General features: G+C 37.7%; 1 protein-coding gene across 2 annotated transcripts in view; it reads left to right on the top strand.

The window, feature by feature from the left end:
- Nucleotides 1–3,101: 3,101 nt before the first annotated feature.
- si:ch211-106h4.4 (MAM and LDL-receptor class A domain-containing protein 1) overlaps nucleotides 3,102–11,580 on the top strand; it is a 31,071-nt gene continuing 22,592 nt past the window's right edge. For both annotated transcript variants that reach the window (XR_007927821.1, XM_051881639.1), the window contains exons 1-10: nucleotides 3,102–3,211; nucleotides 6,402–6,530; nucleotides 6,638–6,766; nucleotides 6,853–6,952; nucleotides 7,139–7,301; nucleotides 7,402–7,645; nucleotides 8,979–9,101; nucleotides 9,562–9,689; nucleotides 9,763–9,988; nucleotides 10,075–10,343. Coding sequence is in view for 1 of the 2 variants with exons in the window: in XM_051881639.1 (XP_051737599.1) it covers nucleotides 3,184–3,211; nucleotides 6,402–6,530; nucleotides 6,638–6,766; nucleotides 6,853–6,952; nucleotides 7,139–7,301; nucleotides 7,402–7,645; nucleotides 8,979–9,101; nucleotides 9,562–9,689; nucleotides 9,763–9,988; nucleotides 10,075–10,343 (1,539 nt within the window). In the remaining variant the exon portion in view is untranslated. The remainder of the gene's footprint in view (nucleotides 3,212–6,401; nucleotides 6,531–6,637; nucleotides 6,767–6,852; nucleotides 6,953–7,138; nucleotides 7,302–7,401; nucleotides 7,646–8,978; nucleotides 9,102–9,561; nucleotides 9,690–9,762; nucleotides 9,989–10,074; nucleotides 10,344–11,580) is intronic.

Below are 11,580 nucleotides of genomic sequence, written 5' to 3'. Positions count from 1 at the left end.
ATTGTCACTCAATCATCAATCAATTATCTCATTAACTTTAGCACTGCTTCAGTGTTACTTTTTAACACCCGGCAAGATGGACTCATATGTATACTTTGCGTGTTAGTTTAACACTGGGGATTTTGCTGTGTAGGTTAAAATAAACGTGGTATTTTTAAATTAACAATGTATCTGCAAAAACACATCAACCAGTGTGCACACAATGATCTATTGTCTTTTTTGCCATCTTTGCCGTTTTTCCCAATCTCCTCATATGTCAAAGTGATAGTCAGCCTTTGTGAATCCTTGTGTTTGGATTTGTGGAGTTGACTCATAAAGTGTAAGCAAGGTTGATGGAGGAAAGCAAGTTTCACTTCCTTTTTGCCTTTTGTTACATAATCATTCATTTCCCTTCTCTGGCTTTCCACAGTGATTCCAAACGCATGTGTTTTTTATGTCTTCTGTGCTGAGTTTGCAGGGAGGGTATAGTCAGTGGACAGTGAGTAAGAAAAGAATTGGGAAACCTGCCTGACTACTGGCATTGATGGTTTGCGTGAAGGGTTAGTGTATTGCGCAATGTCAGAAGTTGGGGCAGTGTTGGGGAAGCTACTCTGAAACTGTAGTTTGACAAACTACAAGCTACTCATAAATTAAAGTAGTTAAACTACATTCAAGCTACCCTTCTGAAAAAGTAGTTAGCTACACTACAAGTTACTAACAAAAAGTAGCTAGCTACATTGAAACTACTTTGATTTATTTTTTTTTTTTAATGACATAGCCTATTACAAATAACTGTTAATGAAGAATGTTTAAGTAAAATGTTTGGGGTTTAAAACAACGCAATGCACTACAATTATGATTTCAAAGCGCACTAAGCTATATCGCGATTTCTGTTCAATTGACGGATACTTTGCCAATGCAATGACGCAAAACACCGCGTCAGTGAATTAGGTTCCTTATAAAACTATGGCGGGACAGATTAGACTATGGCGGGTCACCACTGTAATAAAATAGTTTTCATACGTTTGATATAGACTGCAATAAAGCAGGACAATCAATTTAAAAAGGCTATTATTCACCTGTATGTGCTTGAAGCCTTCGAAATAGACAGCGTTTTAATCATTTGTTTATAAAGTAATCGTAACCTTTACTAATCGATTCATGTGAAGTGTAAACCCACTCCGGTCCTTTACATAATCATGAGACGATCTCTTCTCGATGAACTGTAAAGCCGCAAGATGCGTGATATAACAATAAATGGCAGTAATGCACGATTTTAGTTCGTGATCTAGTAAGACGCTGTGCTGCTTCAATGCATCAGTCAGAACGCAAAACGGAATGTAGATTGTAGCTTTTGGTCGCGCTACACCGATACTTGCTGGAAAAAGTAGTTAACTACTGGAAAAGCTACACTGTTTTAAAAGTAGCTGAACTACTGACAAGCTTCTGAAAAATGTAGTTAAACTAGTAGCGCCGCTACATGTAGTTAACTACTCCCCAACACTGGAAGGAGGGTATGTGTAGTTACTGGCAAATTATATTGAACATTACAATAAGGCACTTGAAAAGAGACATACTAACTCTGTTTTTTTTGCATAATTTGCATTCCAAAATCTGAGTTGATTTTGCATAATTAAGGAAGTACAACGTGTACTGTTTTTTAAACTATTTTAAAGGGTTGGTTCACCTAAAAATGAAAATTCTGTCATTAATTACTCACCCTCATGTCGTTCCACACCCGTAAGGCCTTTTGGTTTATCTTCGGAACACAGATCTTTGGAGCTCTCTGATTTTTCCCCACAGCAGTTTAATTATCACTGTTAAGGCCCAGAAAGGTATTAAAGACATTGGTAAAATAGTCCACGTGACTACAGTGGTTCAATCTCAATGTTACGAAGCGATGAGAATACTTTTTGTGCACAAAAGTTTTATTAAAATGTAGAGGTATCTTTAGTGCCTTTCTGGGCCTTGACAGTGGTAATTAAATTGCTGTCTATGGAGAAGTCAGAGAGCTCTCGGATTTCATGAAAAATATCTTAATTTGTGTTCTGAAGATGAACGAAGGTCATACGTGTTGGGAACGACATGAGAGTGAGTAATTAATAACATAATTTTTATTTTTGGGTGAACTAACCCTTTAAAGCACCTTTTTCATCTTCACTATTTCATTTTATACTGTCTTGGAACTTTTCCCAGCCACAACTTGTGGTCGTGAGTTTCCTCTTTTATCCTTTTGCTGTGTGTGGAGAAAGCTATCTAGAGTCTCTTAAATTGTGCATTTTAATGTGCGAACTATTGAGTCTGTTCACAGGTTGCAAGTAGTTGTTCAAAGATTCATTCAATATATTGGTTCTTGGAACTAGTGTCTGTTTCTGAGTTTCCCTCCAGACACTCTATTGCTTAAAGGAGGCGAGACTTCCAAGTATTCACTATCCCATGCTGCTTGCTCAATACCTCTATAGTGTCTGTTGAACTCAAGGTTCATGGTGCATGGTTTTCATTACCTGTTCTTGAGCATTTTTACATAATATATTCAACTGTATTTAGTGCTAGTACTTAATCTTGCATGACTTAGAGCCTTTTAACATTTTAGCACATGATTATGCATTCATTTCCCCCCCAGTGAAGTCTATTGACGTAATTATGATATTTCTAGAGAAAAGTTGACTCAGATCTTGCAGTAGCATGGGCAGTACAGTAATCCATGATGTCATTGGTTATGGCAGTATCCAAAGTTGCCAGTCTTAGCGAGACTGTTTTATTACCATTTTAACAAAAGAAAAACATGTACTGTATGCTTTGCAGGATTTATCTTACATTCTGAAATCTTAGGTATAACTTCAGTATGTAAGTACCACAAATGAAGGATATTCTCACGAAATGAGTAAGGAAACAGTGATGAGCAATTCCTCAACAACTGTTGGAATGCCAGTACTGACTGTATTTTTCTGCACAGTATGCTTTTTTTCTGGCCTCAGGAAGTTATAAAAAAGCAGGCAGGTGAAAAGTAACATTTGAGGTTGTTGAGTCCACTGAACTTTAACATTCACTGATAAACATCCCTCATTACAAATTATCTACTTAAAGAGTGATCTCTAATCTCTTTGACATTTCATTGGCTTCACATTCATGCAGTGCCAAGCAAGAGACATTGGAGGAACAGACTAGTTCACTGAGGAACTCTTCATCCATGTTCTTGGCAAAATGAGGAGACTGTTTCTACTGCTACTTGGTGAGGCCAGGTTTTTTCTTCTTGTATCAGTTCAAATACAATAGACAGGTGTACATTTTACTCTGTGAACCTATGAGGGTAAATGTAAAGGTCAGCAAGGTCATCAGGACCAGCTACTTATGTTCTTTGATGATTGTTTTGCATGCATAATGTATAGTTTTATAAAATTATTTCTTTAAAATGACCAGGTACCAGTTGAAACCTGTTTGAATTTATGTATCTTCACTTGATCTGAATGTTTATGCTTAAAAGTTTGTATGCGCATATGTATTAATTTCTATACAAACTATACAAAATGAAATGGATTAGACTATAAATTGAAGTCGGGGCAGTCAAAATTGCCCAGAATATATGGAATATCCCAAGTGGCATAGCATTGAGATTGAGAAATGCCTGTGCAGAGCTGCTATCAGGACAAAGGTTGCTGTACACTGTAAAAAGTAATATGTTATATCTACTCAATAAAATTGTGGCAACAGATTACAAGCAATATTATTAATTACATTCAACAAATACGAATTGAGTAAGAATTAATCAAATTAATTCCTTTAAAGTCAACCATTTAAAATGAGTGAAATTTAAACAAAAATATCTGAATAACAGTCTGACATCAAAGATGAATTAAGAACTCTAGATTTTATTGCCAATATTGAAGACACTTGATGATATCGAGCAGAATCACTGAACTACAACTGACTTCAGCCACAACATTGGATGAAATCAACTGAAGATGAAAGACATTAAATCTCTCTTATTACAAACATACTGACTTTATTTCTGTCATTAGTCTATAGTTCTTTTTGAGAATTAACAGAGGTTTAGATGTTAATGTTTTATTGAAAATGTTTGGTTACCATTATGGTGATCTGTGTTTCCTTTAGTTGGGCAGTTTGACTCTTTGCTTTTTGCGTCAGTTTGTGGTTTTTGTAACAGTGTTTATTAAAGCACGTAATTCGTTACAAAAGAACCCATGAACAAAAATTATCCGATGCAAGAGCTTTAATAATCTTAAAGAAAAGTTATTGACTAATCTCATCACTGATCAAAATTAGTTATTTGATATTAATAGATTTTCATTGGCAAAACTTTGTGGGCACAGATCAGACTTTCTTAACTTTCTTTTTCCAATACATTGTAGGATTTTTTTTTGTTTTTTAAAAAAATACACAGACATAAAGAATCAGCATATTAATCTCAACAATGGTGGGAAAATTCATGCTGCAATGCATGCTGGGAGCCACCATAGTATAAAACTCATGACTCCCATCATGCATTGCAGCATGAAGTACATCACCATTGTTGAGATTAACATAACAAACATGCTTTATACACACACAGTTACAGCAGCCAGAAAATGCTAATGTTAAAAAGGCAAGAATCAAGAGCTCAACTAAAGTTACTGCTGATCTCCATCATGGTGACTTCAAATAAGACTGTTATTTTAATTAAAACAGAAATAAAGTCAATCTGTTTAGTAAAAAGTGAAGCTGGTAATGCTGTTTGTAGAGTTGTTTAATCAGATCTTGAGAGATTTAATGTCTTCTTTTATCTTCAGTTGATTTCATCTAAGGCTGTGGCTGAAGTCAGCAGTAGTTCTTGTGTTTCTCTTTCCTTCAGTGATTCTGCTTGTTATCATCAAGTGACTTCAATGTTGGCAATAAAAACTAAAGAGTTCTTAAATCTTTGACGTCTGTCTGTTATTCAGATATTTTTGTTAAAATTTTACTTAAATTTTACTCATTTTAAATGGTTGAATTTTAAGGAAATAATTTGATTAATTCTTACTCAATTCTTATTTGTTGAATTTAATTAATAATATTGATTGTAATATGATGCCACAATTTTATTGAGTAGATATAACATATTACTTTTTACAGTGTATAATTCCTCACACTTAAAGGGATAGTTCACCAAAAAAAGAAAATTCTATCATTTACTCACCCTCAGGTTGTTCCAAACCTGTATAAATTTATTTGTTCTGTTGAACACAAAGGAAGATATTTTGAAAAATGTGGGAAACTGAACAATTCTGGGGCACCATTGACTTCCATAGTATTTTTTTTTTCTACTATGGAAGTCAATTGTGCCCCAAACCGGTCTGGTTTCAAATTTTCTTCAAAATATCTTCCTTTGTGTTCAGCAGAACAATGAAATTTATACAGGTTTGGAACAACTTGAGGGTGAATAAATGATGACAGAATTTCCATTTTTGGGTGAACTATCCCTTTAATGCTTTTGATGACTTCACTATTATTGTATCATGTGGAATATAGTAAAAATAAAGAATGATTAGGTGTGTCTATAATTTTGACTGAGACTTTATACCTCTACATGTTAATGAACCAAATTGTGCATTCTTATTCTTTTGTAGATGTAAATCTATATACACCGATCAGGCATAACATTATGACCACCTTTCTAATATTGTGTTGGCCCCTCTTTTGCTGCCAAAACAGCCCTAACCCATCGAGGCATGGGCTCCACTAGACCCCTGAAGGTGTGCTGTGGTATCCAGCACCAGGATGTTAGCAGCAGATCCTTAAGTTCTGTAAGTTGCGAGGTTGCAGTCGATTCATCAGACCAGGCCACCTTCTTCCATTGCTCTGTGGTCCAGTTCTGATGCTCACATGCCCACTGTTGGTGCTTTCGGCGGTGGACAGGGATCAGCATGGGCACCCTGACTGGTCTGCGGCTATGCAGCCCCATACGCAACAAACTGCGATGAACTGTGTATTCTGATACCTTTCTATCAGAACCAGCGTTAACTTCTTGAGCAATTTGAGCTACAGTAGCTCGTCTGTTGGATCGGACCACACGGGCCAGCCTTCGCTCCCCACGTGCATCAATGAGCCTTGGCCGCGCATGACCCTGTCGCCAGTTCACCACTGTTCCTTCCTTCGACCACTTTTGATAGATACTGACCACTGCAGACCGGGAACACCCCACAAGAGCTGCAGTTTTGGAGATGCTTTGACCCAGTTGTCTAGCCATTACAATTTGGCCCTTGTCAAACTCGCTCAAATCCTTACGCTTGCCCATTTTTTCTGCTTCTAACACATCAACTTTGAGGACAAAATGTTTACTTGCTGCCTAATGTATCCCACTAATTAACAGTGGTCATAATGTTATGCCTGGTCAGTGTATAACCAATATTTTTTTCCACCACTGTTTATTTTGCATTTATATTCAGTTTCGATGGGCTTGGCCTCCTGTCCTGATGGACAGTTCCAGTGTATTCACTCTCAAGAATGTCTTTCCATGGAACAAGTGTGTGATTTCCACCCCAACTGTGCAGATGGAACAGATGAGGAGTTCTGTGGTAGTTACAACATTGTCATCTTAATCAAATTATGCCTGTGACCTGTGTTGCCTGAACCTGTGTTGCATGCAAATAAAATTATAGCTTTACAATATCGTTCGTCACAGGCCCTTGCAACTTTGAGGAACATGCATGCGGATGGATTGACTCCAGTAATGATGAATTTAAATGGCGTCGAGAGATGGCAAACATCAGTGATATCCCTGGTGTTGACCATACCACAGGATCACCTTGGGGTAGGCCTTTGGACTAGGAAAATCAAATTAGATTTGATGTAAAATCATGTGAACTTTTGATATTTAGACTTCTGTATTATTTATAGGTGGAGTTATGCATGCAGAAGATGATTATGTAAATATTTTCTCGAAAGCAATTTTGGAGTACACTCTTCCCAGGGCCACTGCAATTGGATGCAAACTAAGGTGCAGAAGCAGCACATCAAACACTCAGTTTTAGGCCAAGGTTTTGCTTACTGCATGTCTGTCTACGTGTAGCCTACTTCTTAAAAAATGTTTTCTAATCACTAAGATTCTCATTCTTTTATTTATTTGTTTATTTTAAAAAAATGCTTAGCAATGTGAGCACAGTTTTGTAACATTATGTTTCAGCTTTTGGTATCATCTCCATGATCCTGTGAATATTGCTTCCATCTTCTCCCTGAGTTTGATCAGTGGCACTTCATCTGTAAAGTTATGGTCGATTAAAAAGGGCCAGACTAATGGGTGGGAAAATACTTGTTTGTTAATTGGTAATCGTCCACTGGGCTGGAAGGTAATGCACTGCATGCACAGTCATTTCGGACATTGTAATTGCAAGAGCTTTACTGACTTTTTTTGTGTTAATGCTTTCTTATTCCATTTCAAAAACAAAGCTCGTATTTTCTGTGGATCCTACATTCATTGGAGATCAGGATATCATGCTAGATGACATTACACTGACAGACTGTGCAGAGGGAGACATCCCTGCCGATTCAGATCATCTCAGCTGTGACTTTGAGAATGACACCTGTTCCTGGTACCATGACCAGTCAACTGAAATCACATGGAAAAGAGAAGATGGACAGAACCCTCCGTTTGGTTATGAGGGACCTGAACATGATCACACCACTGGTTCTGGTAGGAATATATAACCATTTATACATACATACATACTTGTTATTGTTTTAAATTTCGGGTCCCCTATGCTTACCAAAACTGCATTAATTTGATCAGAAATACAGTAAAAATAGTTGTGTTGTGAAATATTTTTACAATTTAAAATAATAACTGTTCTATTTTAATATATTTTAAAATGTAGTTTATTCCTGTGATGGCAAAGCTGAATTTTCAGCATCATTACTCCAGTCTTCAGTGTCACATGATCCTTCAGAAATCATTCTAATATGCTGATTTGCTGATCAAGTAATATTTCTTATTATCATCAATGTCGAAAACAGTTGCGCTGCCTAATATTTTTGTGGAAATCAAGACATTTTGTTTTTTTAGGATTCTTTGATGAATAGAACGTTCAAAAGAACAGCATTATTGTTATTTTTTAGTTTTTGAAACTTTCTTTAAAGTCTTTTTTGATAAATTTAGTGCATTACCAGTGAATAAAAGTATTAATTTAAAAAAAATAAAAAATACTGACCCCAAACTTACCATTGTCTATATAAAATTATTGTACTATTTTGCATTGAATTACACCTCTTTGCCTGCAGAGCAACAGATATATCATTCATTGTATGTTTTTGTAACCTCATCTCATCTGTATAGTGCATGATTGGTAGACTTTACAAAGGTTTTTGCAAAAAAAGGGGGGGTTTTAAGAATTAGAAGTTCTAAATTTTGTTCTTTTAAAGTAATTTATTAAAGGGTTAGTTCACCCAAAAATGAAAATTATGTCATTAATTACTCACCCTCATGTCGTTCCAGGCCCGTAAGACCTTCGTTCATATTCAGGACACAAATTAAGATATTTTTGATGAAATCCAATGGCTCAGAGAGGCCTCTATTGCCAGCAAGATAATTAACACTTTCAGATGCCCAGAAAGCTACTAAAAACATATTTAAAACAGTTCGTGTGACTAAAGTGGTTCAATCTTAATATTATGAAGCGACAAGAATCTCTTTTGTGCACCAAAAAAACAACTTTTCAACAATATCTAGTGATGGCCGATTTCAAAGCTTTACGAATCTTTTGTTTCGAATCAGTGGTTCAAATCACGTATCAAACTTTAGCGCGCCAAACCATTGATTCAAAACACAAGATTTGAAGCAGTGTTAAGGTTGAACCACATGAACAAAGGTCTTACGGGTGTGGAACGACATGAGGGTGAGTAATTAATGACAGAATTTTCAATTTTTGGTGAATTAACCCTTTAAGAACCCTATTCATAAAAAGTTTAGTTAGTAAAATATAAACCTCAATTTAAAGTAAACAAATATTTTTATTTTTTATTTTTTGCAGGCTATTTTATGTACATACCACCACAATGGTCATCTAAACCATCTAAGACAGCCAGACTGATTGGATTTCCACAGCAGGCCAAATGTGTCAGCTTCTGGTATATAATCTATGGTGGAAAAATTGGTGAGTTAAGAACATGCTCTCATCATGCTCTTTGATAAATAAAAAGTGTAGAGCTGGAATTGCTTTTTAATTAGGAATTGATTGGATTGTGAAAAGTGGACATTTCATGAAAGATTGTTTTTCGTGGCATAACGTACCAATAAATTCTGCGTAATGAAACCAGGAATAAGGTCAATTTTGGTTTCGTGTTCATGGTACTTATTAGTCTGTACATATTCATTGTGCAATGATGGACCACAAATTCTACACACATTTGCACAAATCAAGGTCTATGCATCCTTTTTATTTATCTACCCCTAAACTTCACAAAAACATATTGGTGATTTTTAAGTTGGTACGATAGATGACTCTTGTCTAAGCTCTTACAGTCAAAAACTAACCAAACACATTTATGTTACAACATACGTTATTATTTATATGCACATATTTTGAAATTCCTGGGTGTCTGTCGTTATTGAAGGCTCTCTCAGATTCATAACCAAGCATGCTAATGGAAATCAGACACTTATGTGGATGAGGACAGGGACTCAAGGCAACAAGTGGCGTTTTGTGGACCTTAGTTTCGCAGACGGTGAAGAACCATTTCAGGTACTGAATCATACACACTATACCTAAATGGATATATGCATACATATGTGTTCTCATGCATTGCATCCAATAGATGATATTTGAGGGCATCCTGGAAGGCACTAAAGGCTACATCGCCATAGATGACGTGCAGGTGTCAAATGGGTCCTGCCCAGCTGAGCGGGAATGCACCTTCCAAGGCTCTCTATGTGGACTGTCATCTGACCCTACAGCTGATTTTACCTGGATCCGAACTAACGGAGAACTGGCCACTGGCACCCCCAGCCCTGCAACGGACCATACTTTAGAGACTGATAAGGGTCTGAATACCACCTTAGCTACAGCATGCCAGACATCATAGTAATAGCAACAATGTGATAATAATTCATATTGTTTTTATCCATAGGCTTTTACCTGAGTGCACAGCTGTGGAAGAACCCCAGTGGCAGCAGAGGCAGCATGCTGATGGAGTTCAATCAACCATCCTCTGAGCACGGAGAGTGCTTGATGTTCTGGTACCACATGAGTGGAAGAGACGTGGGTTCTCTTAACCTCTATGTCCAGGAGCTGCACAGTGCCAAATCTCAAATACTCGTATGGAGTGTGAGTGGAGATCAAGGAGAACAGTGGAGACACGGCAGAGCAACAGTTATAAGTCCTCACAGCCCATATAAGGTGTGTGTTTTGTATATGTTGCACTGTGCTGCTTATCATCTGGGACTTAAACTGACTAATGGCGGCGTGAAAGAAAAACAAATTTTTTAGTTACTGATTCTAGATTTCACTGTAGAAATGCATTACTAACAGCCAAAAAAGATTCATTTGTTTTTGGATTGAAAGCGTCCAACAATAGGTTGGTTATAACATAATGGAGTGTACTTTTTGAGTGGTCAGGTGATCTCAACATGTGGCAAAGAGCTCCATGTAAAGTGAAACAAATTTTTATTATGCTACTGATATACACTGATCAGGCATAACATTATGACCACCTTCCTAATATTGTGTTGGTCCCCCTTTTGCTGCCAAATCAGCCCTGACCCGTTGAGGCATGGACTCCCCTGAAGGTGTGCTGTGGTATCTGGCACCAAGATGTTAGCAGCAGATCCTTTAAGTCCTGTAAGTTGCAAGGTGGGGCCTCCATGGATCGGACTTGTTTGTTCAGCACATCCCACAGATGCTCAATTGGATTGAGATCTGGGGAATTTGGAGGCCAAATCAACACCTCAAACTCATTGGTGTGCTCCTCAAACCATTCCTGCTGAAAGAGCTCACAGCCACCAGGGACTACCATTTTCATGAAAGGGTGTACATGGTCTGTAAGAATCCTTAGGTAGGTGGTACGTGTCAAAGTAACATCCACATGGATGGCAGGACCCAAGGTTGAACATTGCCCAAAGCATCACACTGCCTCTGCCGCCTTGCCTTCTTCCCATAGTGCATCCTGGTGCCATGTGTTCCCCAGGTAAGCGACACACACATACTCAGCCATCCACGTGATGTAAAAGAAAATGTGATTCATCAGACCAGGCCACCTTCTTCCATTGCTCTGTGGTCCAGTTCTGATGCTCACGTGTACACTGTTGGTGCTTTCGGCGGTGGACAGGGGTCAGCATGGGCACCCTGACTGGTCTGCGGCTATGCAGCCCCATACGCAACAAACTGCGATGAACTGTGTATTCTGATACCTTTCTATCAGAACCAGCATTAACTTCTTGAGCAATTTGAGCTACAGTAGCTCGTCTGTTTGATCGGACCACACGGACCAGCCTTCGCTCCCCAATGAGCCTTGGCCGCCCATGACCCTGTTGCTGGTTCACCACTGTTCCTTCCTTGGACCACTTTTGATAGATACTGACCACTGCAGACTAGGAACACCCCACAAGAGCTGCAGTTTTGGAGATGTTCTGACCCA

This window comes from Ctenopharyngodon idella, chromosome 2 (assembly GCF_019924925.1).
Source record: "Ctenopharyngodon idella isolate HZGC_01 chromosome 2, HZGC01, whole genome shotgun sequence".
In the NCBI taxonomy this organism is placed as follows: domain Eukaryota; kingdom Metazoa; phylum Chordata; class Actinopteri; order Cypriniformes; family Xenocyprididae; genus Ctenopharyngodon; species Ctenopharyngodon idella.
Note: the sequence above shows the minus strand (reverse complement) of the source record. Positions and strands in the feature narration are given on the sequence as shown.